We start from the raw sequence: 19146 nt of genomic DNA, 5'->3' as shown, positions 1-19146 counted from the left end.
TAGTCCATCAAGTACAAAACAAATCAGTTGGAACTTGTAACTGCTACAAAGTTCCCATTTCACGGCAGATAAGGCTTTCTCCAAAAAAAATTGTCGCTGAGCAGTTTGGCAAGAGGGATTTGGGAGAGACAAAATCTTATTGGGATATTTGGAGCTTTTCTTAAAGCATTGTATTAAAAAATCCCCCCCCCCCCCCAAACACATACACACACACACACACACACACACACACACTCAACAGAGTTCGTCTGTCGGTAGTCTGGTTTGCCAAGACCCTCTGACAGCTGTTGCTTTCTTAATGGGGCACTCACTTAAAGTGCCAAAGTCATGGTAATCCTGTAATTTTTCCATGATACACTTTGTACCCCTGTTATGTAATGAGTGTATTAAATTGAAGTTTAAATATGTGAATTGCATGATAGGAATATACAAATTTTGATATGAATTTTTTCGCACGCCTCAGTAAAGCCAAACATTGCATGCCATCAGATAAACTGAAATACCTTGTTCTATTGAAAAGAAAGATCAATCACAAAGTTTTCATGGCCCTCTTTGTATACATGTAATCGTCGTAATCTGTTTCATCATAATCCTAAAGAAGTTAGGATGGGGGGATGAGGAAGGGGGGGTAAAGGGAGAGGTAATGCCCCCCATATAAGTTCACCACGCACCAAAATATTGATACCATTAATGATACAGCATGCCACATTAGAAAGAAAGACAAAGGAAGTGTGGATAAGTAATCCTTTCTGCTCAAAGGACTTTACATGCTAATAATGTACAACACCATTGGATTGTCAACGTCAATCAGTACTCAAAACACACAAAGGGATGAATAAAAAGTCGTTAAGCAGCGTCTGCCATCATAGACGAGAAGATACACTGTATATCAAAAGGTGGTAATAGCAATTTAAAAATACTCATTATTAAGACAAGGGGAAAAAGCATGCGAACAAATGATGTGACAGAAATCAAGCATGAAATGAGGGGGAAAAAGTAGCAATTTGATTACAGGAAATATGAGAGAAATAATAACGGTTTCTTTTTTTAATTGATTCAAGATAAAATGAGGATACATATGAATGCATGATACTGAGATATTAAGGAGGGGAATAAAACAAAGTGAAGTACACGTAAGATATGGTTGGTGATGGACAGTAAGGTTACAAGTTAGAGTTACTCATCACTAAGGTTAAGAGCTGAGCTGGAGGGAGAACTAATAATCCATTGAAGACTGGTCTTGAATAAAACAGGCAAATAAACCAGGTAGGTGTCCATGGGGGAAATGTGTGTTACAGCCAAATCAGCCGGTTCTCAACGGGTTAATCAGGTTAGGAGAGAGAAGGATGAAGGGGGGGGGGGGGGGGCAGCTCAGCCCCCCTGAAGGGATTGTGCCATTATTGTTTGTGTGAGGGACGTCATGCAGAGAAACCAACCTTCGCCTGGGCGGAACGTCGACGCACTCGGTCGCACCGGCTCCGAACCGCGCCTCTCCACCTGAGCGTAGACTGCTGCAAAGTTGCAAAGCGTTCGGTCGTTGACATTGTCATTTTTTTTTTACCATTTTGTGGGAGTTTGAAAGCGGATGATGCAGTGGGGGAGGGAGTGGGAAAAAGAAGATTCGCAAAGAGAAATGAGAGATGATGATTCGTGTTAGGCATGGAAGCATTACTGATGTGAGATGGGATGTACTGTGGCAGTCATGATGAATTGGGATGTCAGCAAGATTAGAATACAGCATAGAATGAAGCACTCTACTAAGTTGTTTCTCTTTCCATCGCATCTTCATCTATGCAAATTTTCCTCTCATCAGCAATGTCACAATAGGATTCATCACAAATGCTCCCAACGACGAAAACTTTCACACGTCAACTCGGTTGAAAACGCATCATCCCTGACCAAATGTCTTTGGTTTACTTATAGCTTTTATAAATCATGGCAAATTTCCCAGGAGATGGCAAAACTATTTCACAAAAATATGAGACATGTACTAAAGATGTAGAATAGAGTGTAGAATCTTACTTGTTCACTATTACTGCCCTAACTTTTATAAACATACACAGACATAGATTTTCATAGATATACACTTTGTAATAACAAACAGACATACACACACATGCAAATGCAGCTGCAGTGTCCCGCAAATATGGGCCTGTCCATGACGAATACAAGGAGATGCATACACCAAATGTATCATGCAAGGATACTAGTAATATACAGACACCTGCTAACCCTAAATTTCAATCACTCAGAATACACAGGAGGAAAATATTGCCAAAAAATTCATACACATGTACTTCCCCAATCTCCAAGACATCACTATAGTATTCTTTAAAAAAAAGAAAAAGAACAGAAAATAAAAGGTTGAACACTGCTTCTCCTTTCCTGAAAAGAAACGGAGGAATATTGCTACTAAATAGGAAAAGTTTACTGGTGCAATACACAGAATAGAGACAGCAAGGAAAGGAATCCATAATCACATCTGAACCAAATTATCTGAGGGATCCTACTGGGGGGAAGATGTTCACTGTAAACAGTGATTACTCCTCTTAAATACTCATGCAAGGGTCACACATCCCATAAATATGTCCACACCAATGAATAAATACATGCATAGGTGTTTTGCCACGATGACAACTACAGTTGCATCTTTGGCTGCAAAAATTTATCTGAAGTAATCGCACCTCTCCGCATACGATTGCTACAATGCTTCTTTTTCCTCGTTTGTCCGCAATACTGAGGAGTTTGCGCAACGAGTCAAACGTGATGTGCAAACCAAGAATCTACACTTCGAGACTGTGCGAATGCACAGACCTACATGTAGTCAAATATTAGTCAACCGAGCCAGAAAAATACATAATCAACCATCATGCCACATTCCGCACAAGTCCCAAAACATCTTCCAAGCATGCATTTGTGAAGCAAAAAGTGCTCTATCGCACCATTTCCAAAATCCACAACCGTTAAATATGCACAAAAGCAAGACTATAAGTTGGAGTGAAGTTGCCGCAAGATCAATCCTCTGTACTCCATCTCAGAAGACTACGTTAAAATTATGTTCGATTTTTGCCGGCTATCGAGGCCTCAAGTAAGCGCCAGTTTGTGTGAATTAAACAAGATTACCAAAATGTTTTAATCAGTTTTCATTTCCATGTTAGTATCACCCAGAGCAAGCTCTGTGAAAAATTGCCACATCACAAAAATGATTCTCAAACACTGTAGATGATAAGAGGCGAAAATGAATCGATGATTTACAATATTTTTGATAATTTGATTCTGAATGATATGCAGAAGGTAACTGTATACAAGATAGATTGCCCCGGATTATAGAGATTAAACAAAGTGGGATCATTTTTAACACCGCACTCACTCATTCATGAGTTATATGACAACATGGCTGCCGGAACGGGGTCTCGGGCCCCGCACTTTTTTTGCACCATACAAAAGAATACATAAGGTGTCACCACTTTGGGCCCCCCACTTTTTTTGCACCATACAAAGGAATACATAAGGTGTCACCACTTTGGGCCCCCCACTTTTTTTGCACCATACAAAGGAATACATAAGGTGTCACCACTTTGGGCCCCCCACTTTTTTTGCACCATACAAAGGAATACATAAGGTGTCACCACTTTGGGCCCCCCACTTTTTTTGCACCATACAAAGGAATACATAAGGTGTCACCACTATGGGCCCCCACTTTTTTTGCACCATACAAAGGAATACATAAGGTGTCACCACTTTGGGCCCCCCACTTTTTTTGCACCATACAAAGGAATACATAAGGTGTCACCACTTTGGGCCCCCCACTTTTTTTGCACCATACAAAGGAATACATAAGGTGTCACCACTTTGGGCCCCCCACTTTTTTTGCACCATACAAAGGAATACATAAGGTGTCACCACTTTGGGCCCCCCACTTTTTTTGCACCATACAAAGGAATACATAAGGTGTCCCCACTTTGGGCCCCCCACTTTTTTTGCACCATACAAAGGAATACATAAGGTGTCACCACTTTGGGCCCCCCACTTTTTTTGCACCATACAAAGGAATACATAAGGTGTCACCACTTTGGGCCCCCCACTTTTTTTTAAACCCCGGAAGTGCGTAAGTGGCAAAAGAAAGAAATAGATAGAAACTTTGAAATGTCAGCGGGGTATAAGGTGAATCTGTTTTTGTGCTGAAGACCTTTTTTTTTTTTTCCTTTTTCTTTTTTTTTTGCTTGTCAGCTGAAGAAACCCAGAAATGGCACCAGAAGTTTCGCTGAAGGACTTTTGTTTTTGTTTCTGTTTGTTAGCTCATGAAACCCAGAAGTGCCCCCCCCCCCCCCCCCCCCCCCCCCCCGGCGGTGGAGAATACATTAGAATATGAGTACTCGTTTATTTTCTAATATTCGCATAATGCATGGGTGTGAGAGTTGTGTGCAAGGTTGATCATACAGGATTGTGTTATTATGGTGCCACCAGTTTTTCTTGTGCAACATGCAGAAAACACACAATGCATACAAACCGCACCAGGACATAATTTCACTCTCCCATGCGAGGTGCTTTAAACCCACTTTCCCACACACTTGCCCAAGTCTAGTAAAAACTCACTGCCATACAAGTGATAAGTAAATATATAATTATATCATTCTGGGAGGCAAGTGGTAGAACTTGCTCTTACAGAGCCCTACAAGGTGGATTATACATGTGTCATGAAATATACAAAATGTTTACATAATGTTTAGACAGAGACAACAGACATTGAACAATGTAGAACTATGGACAAAACAAAACAATACAAACAAGCAAGCCACCCAGAAAAAGTGTGCATAGCACTGATCTCTACAGGAAATATCTGGATATCTCATGCACTCATTGTTTTGAAGCCACTACACTGCCATCTTACCAGGCACAACCACCATAGTATACACTTATGTATGGAGCTCATGACATGTGATCATGGCGACAGTCTGCTGGAAAATGAGTGCAAGTCCCCATAGAGTGTGCCTGGTAAGATGGCGGCGCGGCGGCTTCACTTGTTTCTACAACGTGAATGGGCCAATGAGATATCTAGCCTACAGAGATCAGTGGTGCAGAGCCAAAGAGCGCCACTGTGTGACAGAAAGCGGACAGGCGAGACCACAGGATGATACCCACAATGGTATATACACACATAGATATGAGAGTGTCATGAATGAAGGACGACAACACCGACAAGACACGTACAAACGCTACCTTCGGAACCGGAGTTAAGAGGGGTGGGTGGTAAGGCCGAGTTTGGTTTCCGCCGCAACTCCGAGCCCCACCGTCGCGGCCTGCTCTCATAGTGGGGCGTGTGGTATATTCTTCCTGCTTCGGTTTATATTTCGTTTCAAGGTTATGTGGTTCATTTTTTTTCGAGTGGGGAGGGAGAAGGTGTTGGGGGAGAGAAGGGGTGAAGGTGACATTTCGGGGGAAAAATGGGGAAGATGAGGGGGAGGTTTCGGGAGCGGGGGAATGGGGGAGAGAAAAAATACAGGAGATAATGGGACGATAATAAGGTATCCGGCATACTGTCCAAAACTTTATCAAATGCTTTTTTCAACATTTGTCTTCATGTCTTTTCATATTTGCAGCTTTCACATACACATACAACTAATTATGTGAGGAATCACATATTCAATAAAATGAATAAAAATCTATATAACTATCACTCTACCTATTAAAAGCACCATGGTATGCATGATTTCAAAATCATGATGATACTGATGCTACAGAATAATGAAGTTGGGCATTCTACACTCACAAATTTTGAGATTTCACAATGATGCAAATCTATTTTGAGAACATTTCTCATTCTATTTTCTATTTTTCCTCAAAGCCAGTGATGACATTCACTCTACGTATGAAACAAAAGACAAAACCACATTAAATATACACACACGTCTCAGCTTTCTCTACACTCTCATCAGATAAAATGTTAGTTTGTCAAACAGCTTTAAAACTGCAATTTAACCATGCTTGTTACAATAAAGAGAAACGAACAAAACCAAAAGCAAAGGCAGACCAAAACTACAATGCTATGAGGTGTCTCGTGTGAGATGTATGCATGTGATGCTTCAAGTAAATTCAAAACCAACAAAAAATTGTGAATATTCCATTGCAAATTACACAGCAATGCTTAGGGTTTGCAAATTTATCACTCGTTTTAAAATGGATGACGAGCTGCAAATCGCAATATCACAGCACACTCTATGTATTTGTTATGGATGATGGCTAAGAACCACACTTGCAAATAAAGGCAGCGTCTTTTCGCTGAGTGGCCCACAGGCTCTGGGGCATTGCGGTTTTGAAGAACAGAATACGTCCATGCAATGAACTGAAGAAACCTTCATACAATCATGTACAGTAACATGAATATCGACTTTCTATTCTTAAACTGGTCGGCTAACTTTGACAGACTGTATTTAAATCTACCCAAAATACTTAATCATAATCTTCAATCTAGGGCGATCCTCCACCCAAACAACAGGTGTTCTTCCCACGCTAAATGTAGTGACTAACAACGTTCATGAAACAATGGTTTGCTTTAAAAGCTCATGGAACGTGCATGTAAATCATTTTTTTTTTTTTTTGTCAATAATTCCACTGAGAATGATTACCCAGGAGAGCCATTTATTGCCAGGTTATTTCAAGACTGAAAAGATCTGATGGCAAGAATGTACATGTACGTACATGTAACTCATTCTGATTTGATTCCATGTTAAAATCAAGAAGAGAATTATTTCATGAGATTGTATGTCGAGGTGCATGGCAGACTTCTATTTAAAGGTGATAACACCATCACTGCCTACAAATTATTCCTAACATTACATTTCATGAAAATATGTCAAAGTTTAGCATTCCATAACTTTCTTATTAAGTGTCTCATTTTAATGACACCTCTAACACGTTGAGTATCTGACTCTTTTTCTAAAAAAAACACACAAACAAAACAAAACTCTATTTATCACAGGCAAATTTGAGCATGAGGTGGAATTTCACTTCGAAAGCGGTGCAAAAATGCTAGACAGGGCCTCACCTTCACTGCTGGTCCGAGCGCTATTTCTCCGGCCCGGCGTCGAAAAGTCGGATCGAATGTCTTCGTAGACATCGTCACTTCCTGCTCGCGATGCAAAATCAAATTTTTGAGCAGGAATGAAACAAAAAAGGAAGCGAGAGGGAACAAGCAGAGTAGAAAAAAGAAAGCAGCTGTAAAACCCAACAGATTGAAATGAACAATTCAACCACAAGAAAAAAAAATCTTTCACGAGGAGAATATGTAAGTCAGCATGCAAATACACAATTTATTCTACTATATCATGATGAGCACTTTTCTATGCAGCTCCTTTTGCATAAATCTTGAAATGCTACAACGAAATTTCAAACAGAATACAACGAAAACAACAAAAGGCCATTTCTTGTGAACCTCTGAATTATCCGCAGCATACATGTACATGTACATCCAAACAAGCTTTTGTTAAACATTATTGATGAATCACTTTTACCTGTGCGTTCTAACAAGGTGAAACACACAACTTAACATTCCAAATCCTCATTTACCTGAGGATTCTTTTTGTTTGAAAGTCAATGGCAAATACACAAACATTCTCATTTGACCTTTATTTTGCACATGTATGCGCAAATCGCAGCCGTGAACTCCCTTATAGCAAATAGACAGTTCAAATAAATTGTTCAGGCTTTCAAGCAGCCATTAATGATAAGGGTGGACAGGACAGTGTTCAAACCTATTCATGACTTGCCTGACTTAGCAACAAGATACATGAGGACAATGGAATCCACTTATGGATACAAACCTTACAGAAATGGGCAAATTTCATAGCCTGGCACAATTCAATAATATTGTCAAAGGATATACATGTTAAAATCCAAAAACTTGCGTGTATACAGTTTGAAGGAAGAATACAATATTCACTACAACATGGCTGAAATGGGGAACTATGCATCATTTCATAACATTTTTCATATTTGGTCTTTTGTGCTTTTCATGCCAAACTTATCCACCCTCTGCAAATGTCATACGCTCGTCATAAACACCAGCCAAAATCATTAGAATTTGGTGTAGTAATCCTCAACCTGAGAAGAAGGTATGGATTCAAGTACAAAGGGCATATTGTGCTTACATCTACACTTTAACTGCAGTGTATAGTGTAAACTATCCTGCATAAGGTGTAGTTTTTGGTGTAATACAAACAAGCAGTCCCGCTGCAGTATACACTGTACAATGTACAGTGTTCTGTGTATAGTGTAAATAACAAAAGAGCAAGTGCTCTTCCGGGCTTGCTCGTTACACCGGACGTGTACCTCTGCTGGAAAAGTGGGACTGCTGGAGTCGGACCCTGTTGCGAATCTCGCTGGGTTTCACCAGCGAGTCGTGCACCACTGCCTCGCTCGACACCGACCGATTACGGGGAACAAACTCTGGAGTAAATCCTGGTGTTTCGGGGTTGTTTATTATTTTTGGTGTTTCGAGCAGGGTTCCAAGGAAGATGGGGGCGGGGTAGGGGGCGGGGGCGGGGTAGGGGGCGGGGGCAGGGGAGTTTCGAGGAGTTTGTTGGCATGATGCGTAACAAACAGCCATTGTACGATTTTCCAAATCAATTTCATGCATATTAAATCAGGTCAACGGAAAGGTTAAAACATAATGCAAAATAAGGGATGGCGCAATATTGTAACATCATCCGTGGCAACCATGTGTACCAAGTGCAAAGATATTGGTTGGAACATAACAGCAGTTTTCCATAATTGAAAAAAGTAGTTATAACATCACTTGCATCATCCATAATATATAATGTGATGAATTGAAAGTACAAATTTAATCAAAAGCAGAAGAAGAAATTTGAACAAATTGAAGAGTGATCATTTTCAGGGCAATATCAAATGTGAGCAGTGATATGCACACAATACAGGAGGTAAACTTGAAAGTAAGAGTAGAGCGTTTGAAATTAGAATCAAAACATTACATTTGTGATGGAGTACACGTGTATTTGCAAACACCAACACACAAAGAAGTACACAAACACCAAAGGAAGGCATGTAATACCAACAGAGAAAACACCACATTATACACAGTGTAGAAAGGTTGGGTGCATACAGATACATGTAAGTCACATACAAATGAGTCAGACCAATATATGTACACACAGTAAGACAGGTGAAGAAATGTTATCACCGAACATAATGTGTCAACACCAATTAAGAAATGCAACATCGGTGTACAGATGTTTACACACAAGGTGTAATATGGCCACACACGTAGAGGAGGGGAAGGCAATATTCATGAACAAATGTATTACAGAGTCCACGACATTGAAATGAATGCACATCGTAGCACATCAAGGACCAATGCCCACAGAGAAAGCGGCATGCGATGTTACGAGGGAATCGAGGAGGATTTGAGTGGAATGGAACGGGTATAACGGGAAGGAAAAATGTGAAGAAAGGAAAAAAAGAGGGGGAAAACGAGAGAGGAAATCGTTAGCAATTTTCTTCCCATTTTTCATTTTTCGTCTTTCCCTTGCTGGCATGAAAACCATAATCTGATATTTCCCCACAACCTGAAGCAGATGAGAGAGCGAGATACTTGAAGCAAGACCGATCATCCATTCTCATTTTACTTCACCGGGGCTACTTCAAGCTCAAAAGTCTCCATCACACATCATACAATGTACACCTACCCACATGTTGTGCACAAATACAGTACTGTAAACATGAAAATTTTCACAGAGATATACATGTAGCTTCTTTTTTTTCGCATTAGATCTTGCAAGACAAGATTTACATATATTCAATTCCAGTGAATGTCCAAATATACACAAGTCAACTACTGATAGCCTTCAAATTTATCAGTTGCAACACTGATAGTTAATTATCTGCACGTACATCAAAAGAAAATGAAATACAAAACAAAATCTTTGCACGTTTTGATTTTTGCACAGGGGACAAAGAATACAAAATGCATGAAAAAGATTTCTATGTCATGAAATATTTCGCGTTTGTGCACTTCTGCCCACATAGCTCTTATGACTTTATGAAAGGCAATACCCATTTTAATAGCAAAGCTCAATTCCCCCACGTGTTGGACCACAAAAAAGAGTAAAAGCGAACTGCACCAAAAGGTATTCCACATCACAATATCAAATCCTCAAGGAAACTTTTTGGAATCAAATCCATGTATTATGCAATGACTTGTAAGGTCATGTATAATGTATGACTTACAATGGTAGCAATGTGATCTATAATGTACACTGTACAATTCTCCTGCCATGCATGATGTTCTTTGCATTTCACAGTCCCACATACTCAAAATCCTGTTAGTAGACCTTTTCTCACTCATGTTGATGCCTGCACGACACTTTTACAATCTGATGTACCAACATTTAAACAGAAAATTAGAATACTTGGTCTCAGGTACAAGTGTAAGACTGGGCCTTGAACAAACCAATTATATACACTTCAATGTTAACACACCATAAGGGGAGGGGTTTCTCAAAAAACACCACACATTGTGGGTTGACTACAGCTTCATATGACAGTTCACATGATATGCAATCACAATATCCAATGCACACTGCGATACCTAGCACACGGCTGAGAGATAAGAGGACTTGCTACACGTCTAATACGCATGATGAGACAAGTAATTACGGTGAATAACTTACATGTACATGACTGTATGCATTACTATAATAGTTGCATTCCCCAACCCATGGTTATATCTTAGTACGGACATTATTGAAATCACTTCACAGTTTGTAAACAGCTGTTTATAATACAACCGTTTTATTCACAGCTTTCCTTTTTGGTGAGTGTCTATTTTCTCATTTCATTTTGACTGTTTGCTTTGTACATGTATGTTGAACGCAGTTAAGCCAATTGGCTGGTATGTTTGACTGTTTTTACTGAATAAAGTTTTTTAGTTCAATTCAATTCAATGCTGTCATTGTCCTATCAATCCAAACCCACTGTACTTGGTAAAATAATGGGTTAGCAAACAGTCAACTTTTTTCATTAACTCTCATATTCACTATTTAGAGTAGAAGCTCAACTTTACACCATTTTCAGTTCATATATACTATATGTTACAATATCTATCTATGTACAAATCTATTTTCCTCTCCATTTGCATATAAGCAGAATAAAAAGAGATGTTAAAGAAACAAGCAATGAACAGAAACATCCACATTTCCACACGGTTATGCTAGGAAAAACACCACTAGAAGAAAAATAGAAATTGCAACATTTCAAGGTCCATCCCTGTGCATTCTGGGGGCAAAATGGGAAATTCACAATGGACATCAGGATATAGGGCTGGTCTAATCCGGACCATACTGGATCAGACCGAACCGGATCAAGGCAGGGAATGGGCAGAAACTTCACAATACATAGGAAGATGTAGGGCTGGTCTAAACTGGCTCAAACCGGATCAGACCAAACCAGATCGAGGCAGGCAATGGGCAAAAACTTCACAATGCATAAGAAGGTAGGGCTGGTCTAAACCGGATCAAACTGGATCAGACTACACCAGATTAAGGCAAGCAATGGGCAGAAACTTTCATGAACACACACACACAGATGTCCACCACTCATCTCTACCTAAATAAAGGATGTTGCTGAGACAAGAAGGAAGAAGATGCAGTAGTTTATGTATAGCAAATGGAAGAAGACATGAAACCGGAAGTTGAGGTTAAAGGTCATGCCATACTCAGAAGGGCAAATGCTACCATTAAAATCACTTCCTACACTACGAGGTAATAGATTGCTAAGATGCCATGGGATGATATAGCCTGGAAATGCACACAAGATGATGAGAGATATAAGGTTGTGACATATGATGTCAATTTCTGTTCTAGATGACAGAATATTGAATAGTGACGTTTTGTGACTGAAAAAGGGATCGATCCTGCAAGGTGCAAAAGGGAATAGAGAGCTCATTACCTGTCGTGGGCGTTTCTCCACCAAATGAACCGTCCCTGAGAACAAACACACAGACACAGGCAAAGACAACAATAATTAGTGCAGGTCATAAGTGTAAAACTACGTCTCTGTATATCGCACAACTAGTGTAAAAGTGGAAATTTTCACGGTGTTGAACTTTTCAAGCATTTCACACAAACAGGAAATAAAAGCAAGCAAGTATTTTTGCTTGATATTCTATGTTCTAGTAGTTCATGTCTTCATTCCGTGGAATTAAAAAAAAACATGAAACTTGTCATATTCAGTGGAGCATGAAAAATTACTTACATGAAAGTATTTGATCCGCTTTTACAATGCTCGAAAAAGTAGCTGTTATAGACAGGTAGATGCTAAAGGCAGGGTCTTTTACATGGCTTTTCTCCCGCGGGAGAATTTTCCTTAGTGGTCACATACGGCAGGTGGTTGCTAGAGACAAGTAACCGCTATAGACAGGTGGATGCTAAGGCAGGTTTGACTGTATATACATTCTGTCAGATAGGATGCTGCATTCAATACCAAAGATTGTGAGACTGGTTGGGAAGGCATCACTTACTGGGCAGGCGATGGGGGTAACATAGGGAGGCGGTCGCCAGGCGACTGTGGCTCCGGGTCGGCCAGCTTGTATGCCTTCTCCGTCTCTCGCCTCCTGTCGAAGGCATCCTTCAAGAACTTGTTGTAGATCACGGCTGGAGGGGGCCAGAGAAAGGATGGAGGGGGCAAGAGAAATGGTGGAGGGGGGCAAGAGAAATGGTGAAGGGGGCGAGAGAAAGGGTGGAGGGGGACGACAAGAGATGGGTGGATGGATGGATAAATGGATGGACAGAGAAATGGATAGATGGATGGATGGATGGATAGGTGGATAGATAAGATAGGAAATTGTTATTTGTCATTCTTTTCACTTGTAAATAGAGTTACATGTATGTTGCAATTTGCCATAAAAATGTCCATTCTAACAGTAAGAATATTAAAAAAAAATAATAAAAATATCCTTTCTGTAAAGGAACAGTGACTAAAAATCCCAGTATATTCTACAGATACATTCGTCGCTGGGGTGACAAGACCTTGTATCTGCAATTTTGGTGAAAATGACTTTTTCAGATTAATGGTCAAATAATGGGTTAAGTAATGTCCTGACCAAATCTCAACTGTCTTACTCCAAAAACGAAGCCACCACGGCACGTCAAAGGAACGGCTATCCCATTCGCTGTAGTGCTTTGGCCGCCATGTTTTTTGGCTCTCCTGAACATTTGACATTTTGTAGATACGAGGTCTTGTCGCCCCAGCGACGATATGCTCTTACAAGCTGAATGACTGTAAGGAGAAGAAGTGTAAATCTTTTTCCATTTCTGATTTAGGAGGGATGCTCACCAAAGAGAAAAATAATTCAGCAGTCTAATGGTGGACTGAAACTACTGGCATTACCACATCCAACAAAAGAATAAAACAGAAACAAATTTGAATGCATGATCTGACACAACTGTGAGAGTCATTAGAGTTGTAGTAATTATCACAACCTCCACTGCTACAACAATTACCTTTACTATCATGACTACCATTTACAACTTCAACTATTTCTGTCCCACCAACACTACTACAATCGCAACTACATTACCTCTACTGTCATTCCTGCTACTTGCAACACTACAACTATTACTGTCCTGACAACCACTACTATAACCACCTCAACTACTACAGTTCGACCTCGATTATCCGGCCATGTCGGGACCGGCGCTCATCCCGATAAGCGAATGGCCGGATATGGGAGACACAATGTTAATGTATATAGCTGCCGTCCAAGCTGCCGTCCCAGTGCACTGGCAGCTAGGCAGTTAGCGTACCCCGCAACGGTGGTGTAATCTATGCTAGCCTGCCCAAAATAGTAGTCCCGATAGATCATGACTGCTAACTCTACTTTTACGATGATAATGTGGTGTGAATTTATGTTAGTTCTGTCGGGAATATTGTAGGTAAATCGTGTGAGTTTAGTAGAAATTTTAATTGAGTTTAAAGTCAATGTTTTTTCTCAATATCTGGATGGAAAAAAAAAGTCCTTCACTGCATGAACGCGTCCAGATAATAGAGATTTCCGGATAAAAGGAGGCCGGATAATCGAGGTCGAACTGTATTACCTTTACTACCGTATCTGCTACTTGCTAGTACACAATGCATGACTATTATTGTTTTGACTGATACTACTACTACCACTTCTACTACTACTGTTATCCTGATTGTTGTTAAAACTATTATCCCTTCCATTGTTACTACTTCAGCTGTCCCCAAACAATGCTCTCTCTCTAATGCCACACATTAACATTGCTACCATCATCACTTCTAGTATTCACTTCTAGTATTTTTGCAGTTTAAGACCACGCCTTTATTGTTCTGACTACCACTTCAATTACCATTACCCCACATCAGTACCCCTTTTATTGTTACTACCATAGCTGCTTCCTAATGCTGCTCTCTCTAATGCCACACATTAGTATTACTACCACCATCACTTCTACTATTTCTGTAGTTTAAGTCCATGCTTGATTGTTAGATGACTACCACTACCAATACCATTTCTGCTTCTACCATTACCCCACATCCGTACCCTTTGTACTGTTACTACTACAGCTGCTGCTAGTACTATTACTACCACTACCATTACCATTTCTGCGTCTACCACTACCCCACATCAGTACCCCTTTTATTGTTATTACCACAGCTGCTCCCAAATACTGCTCTCTCTAATACCACACATTAGTATTGCTACGAGTACCACTGGCATTTCAGAAGTTTAAGACCACGCCTTTATTGTTCTGACTACCACTTCCATTACCATTTCTGCTTCAACCATTACCCCACATCAGTACCCCTTTTATTGTTACTATCACAGCTGCTCCATAATACTGCTCTCTAATACCACACATTAGTATTGCTTCCACCATCACTACTACTCAAATGTTGGTAGTTTAAGACCACGCCCTGCTCCTACTTTGGTCCCTGAAGGTGGAGCAGTTGGCAGTGACGAGCTTGGCGGTCTCCGTCTCATCCACCAGCCGGTTGATCTCAGTGATGCCCTCCGCTGCAGAGTTGATGTCCTCGCAGACCGCCACCACCAGGGTGGGAATGGGCTCCACCTGTTTGAGGTACCACCTAAAGAGGGGTAAAACCAGCAAGATGTAGTCCAACTGATCATTGCCTAATACGCTGTCCAGAAAATGGAAAAGCAAAAACAAGTAAAGACAAATAAAGAAAAGGAGGGTGACTAAAGACCCAACCCATCAGAGCACCTTCTGATTGCAAGATGATTCATCAAATGACCAGTAAATATCACACTCCAGCCTGAAAACTGGTTGAATAAATTTTTTTAAAAACAGACAGAAAAACAAATGGAGACAAAGTCTTTGAGGAGGGACTTAAACCCATTGGCTCTATGATTGGTTCCTTTCTAGAATTTTTCTTTTCCTTTCATAGCAGTCACATAAAAGAAACAAAAATCATAATTAAATTTCAAGAAGGAACTTATGAGTCTGCCCACCTGAGCACCTCCCGAGAGGCCTTGCGCTGGGCGTAGTATACCAGGATGTAGCCATGGTGCACCTGCTCTTCCCGCAGACGCCCGGACCGGTGGTAGGAGGCCACCTCGAACTCCACCCGGCACTTGGTGTCCACCAGGAACATGTGGCAGCTAAGGCTGTTCTCTTGGTTGGGCGTGGCCACACACAGGTTGCTGGTGACCGGGGAGAGGACGAGGTCCGGCTGGAAGGGGTCGCCGCACATCATGGACAGCCCGATTCTGGAGGGGAGGAGGTGATGTGGGTAGCACAAAGCAGGTAGAGGTGGGGAAGAGGGGGATACCAAGAGGGGAGTGGGAGGAGGATGGGTTGAGCAGAAATCAAGTAAGGAACAACAGGGAATGGATTGAGGGAGGGGGTGAGGAGTCGGGTAAAAAAAAAAAGGAACGGGGACCAAGTGGGGTGGACAAAGTGGGGAGAAGGGGATGGGTTTGATGGAGGGGTCAGGTAAAAAGAGGGGTGGGGACCAAGTGGGGAACAGGGGATGGGTTAGGAGGTCGAGCAAAAAGAGGGGTGGAACCAAGTGGGGAGCAGGGAATGGGTTGAGGGGAGGGGACCAAGAGGAGGTAGGGATGAGTTGAGGGAGGGGGGTTAGCAAAATGGGAGGGGGGAACCAAAGGGGAGATGGGTTGGGGGAAGGGGAGGAGAAAAAGATGTGGTGTTAAACACGGGATGAAGATTACATGTAAATTTGTTTGACAATGGGGGGCAGGTACAAATGTAGGGGGAGTAGTGTAAAGAGAATGAATGGGGATTAGGATATGGTTACCGTATTATGAACGGTGATGGAATTTGGTTCACATAAATTTCAAGATAAGGGACAGCAACTTTAAGACCTTCATTTCTATGGTAAAATTCAGAGGGCAAAATAGAATATCGGGTAGCTCAAAAGAGGAAGAAATTTGGACAGTTCAGTAAAGAACTGGGCCTTTCCATATGAGATAGACTTTGCTGATAATTTTCTTTCATTTTTTTAAAACTAGAGATTAAAGTTTATCCTAAAGAATGTGTGTGTGTTCTGTATATTTTAACATACGTCAATACATGTATTTTCAAAGGTCCTTTTTGTTGTTGTAATAGTTTATATTTTGGCATTTCTGTCAAAGTTTGCCAACATCAAGTCAAACAGAAAGGAAGAAAAAAGGAACATAAAGATATGGGCATGAGATACACAGTATAGATGTACCATTCATCATTAGTCACAATAAAATGAAATAGAGAGTGGCATTCTTCGGTGGAAGACTCTCGGGGGGTATTTCCGCCACTCCTCAGGATTAGGAGCAACGCTCCATCGAGAGTTGAATGTCATTTGAGCGGTCATTTATCCTAGCCATTACCGGTAGCACCGAGAGGTCGTAAAGGTTTGCGGTCACTTATCATGAGAGTCTCCCTCAGGAGTGCATGAGACGCTCCAGCTATCTATCAATGACCGAAACACTTTGAACACGTATCGGTACCATGGATCGTAAATCACCACACAGTGATGAGGGCTCACTACACTTGTCTTTGACTTTTGACAGCCGCCACAAGTGCTTTCCACTCCTTCACTGTAACATTAACTACCAAGGAAGCCTTTCATTTAACCCCTTACGTACCAGGGATTCTGGACAGTATGTACAATGCTTTGGGGTATTCTGTGACAATCAGTACTCACGGCACTGTAGGGTTAAGAAGGTTTGTGATTATTTCGAATTATAATGACTCGTAAACATCTACAAGTTGTTGCCGTGGAGATGGCAGATCACTCGCCCACTTTTGAATACAGCAATTGCAGACACGACTACGAAGCAAGACTCATGGATACAAATTGTATTCTGCATTGTTGATTCCACATGAAATTTTTTGAGCGGCAGAGTGTGAAAAATTAATCACGCGAAAAAATGGGCATTTACAGTATACACTTGTATGCCTTCCGCTTGAATTCCAGAAGGTAACATTAACCCTTTGTGCGCTTTGAGTGCTGTTTGACACAGAAAACCTCACAGCAAGATTACTCATCTTATTCTGCATGACTTCTAAGTCACAACGTCAGCATATTGCACTGATATCAAGGCAGATGACAGATGCTATTTGCTCATTTGATTGCATTTAAAATCCAAGTAATGAATACTTCTTTTGTCACTCGTTTCCTTCTGCCAATGCCAGAGGTTGTGAGGCCACACAGAAGGCCAAGTTTCAATTTCAGATACATGGCTTTAACATGCTCATTATGAGCTCATGTTTCACATTCACCTTGTACTGCCTACATGAAACTACACATAACAGGTGAATCTATGCAACAGTAACACTAGTGAGAGCAATTTTTTTTTTCCTTCAATGAAGATCACGAGTACCTAAACAACATTTTTGATGACACAGACTACAATGTGAGAAAGGATCATTTAAAACAAAAAGCAAAATAGGAAATAATGCAAGCAATGAGTAAAAAAAAAAAAAAAATGATAAAGAGCATTAGAGAGAGAGAGAGACTTGCATGATAAAGAGAATAGAGAGTGGTGTACCTATCAAAGCTTGTGAGACTGCACTGGTGAGTTCTGGTGAAGGGCATGACCAAGTCTGGCGAGAAAGGGTCACCACACATCATGCGAATGCCAATCCTAGCAGCACACAAACACACACACACACAAGGGTTACACACGAGTATACACACACGCAGGGGAGAGCAAAGCAATGACATTAGGGGTAGGATAGTGCATGCCAGAGATCGGGGATACATTGTAGATACAGGATGGGTAAAGTACAACAAATGGGTGACATAGCAGAGTTTATGGGGGAGTGAATTTTTTCATGCACAAAAGAAGGAAGCAGAACAACCCACAAAGGGAAGAGGAGGAGGAGGAGGAGGAGAAGGAAGAAAACGGCAACAAAGAATGCTAAGTGAATCGTAAAACATGATGAGGATAAAACAAAAATAAAAGAATAAAAGGAGAATACCACAAGAAAGGGGAAGTGAAACTTGAGAAAATAGCCAAAATATGATTTCAAAAAGCACATCAGATAAAGATGACACAGCAATGAGCAATGAAAGAGAGGTTACAAGAAAAATGACAAGAACATGAAAGAAAAGTGAATATAAAGAAGAGATGAAAAGAAAGTAAAAGGAGAGCAGCGGGGATAGGAAAAGAAAGATAGACAGAACGAAAAGTACATCAGACAGGCTTACAGGTTTGACAGACAAGATATAGGAGATGAAAAGTAACAACAAGAGAAGCCCGAAAATGAAAGTCATTCATCAACGAAAAGATCGGTACAAGAAAAGCAGCTTTGACAGGTGAGGAAATACTGCAGCCATTATAGGACACTCATGAAGGTGAAACCCAGAAGGATTACGGGAAGTGAGGAGGCAACAAAAGAGCCATCGAAAGTGCAAGCAGAAGTTTAAAGGGTGTGTACAGTTCTGGTCGAGGTGAGGATTTAGCATTTAACGTTTTGCAAGATATTCAGAAACCACTCTATGAGATGTCAAAGAGGGTGCAATTCTAAGGGGTATCAAAAGTTTATTTGATGAAAACCGGTTTTGGAATGGCTGAGATATCCAAAAACAAGGTGAAACAAAGAGATCCTAATAAAAGGCATGGCCTGTCGCCTTTTATCATTATCACTT

General features: G+C 40.8%; 1 protein-coding gene across 1 annotated transcript in view; it reads right to left on the bottom strand.

The window, feature by feature from the left end:
* Positions 1-8311: 8311 nt before the first annotated feature.
* Positions 8312-19146, bottom strand: part of LOC140226524 (rho GTPase-activating protein 5-like) — a 30885-nt gene continuing 20050 nt past the window's right edge. The window contains exons 12-16 of the mRNA XM_072306975.1: positions 15506-15763; positions 14960-15120; positions 12533-12665; positions 11962-11996; positions 8312-8457 (exon numbers count right to left, since the gene is read on the bottom strand). Coding sequence (XP_072163076.1) covers positions 8312-8457; positions 11962-11996; positions 12533-12665; positions 14960-15120; positions 15506-15763 — 733 coding nt within the window. The remainder of the gene's footprint in view (positions 8458-11961; positions 11997-12532; positions 12666-14959; positions 15121-15505; positions 15764-19146) is intronic.

This window comes from Diadema setosum, chromosome 3 (genome assembly GCF_964275005.1).
Source record: "Diadema setosum chromosome 3, eeDiaSeto1, whole genome shotgun sequence".
Taxonomy (NCBI): domain Eukaryota; kingdom Metazoa; phylum Echinodermata; class Echinoidea; order Diadematoida; family Diadematidae; genus Diadema; species Diadema setosum.
Note: the sequence above shows the minus strand (reverse complement) of the source record. Positions and strands in the feature narration are given on the sequence as shown.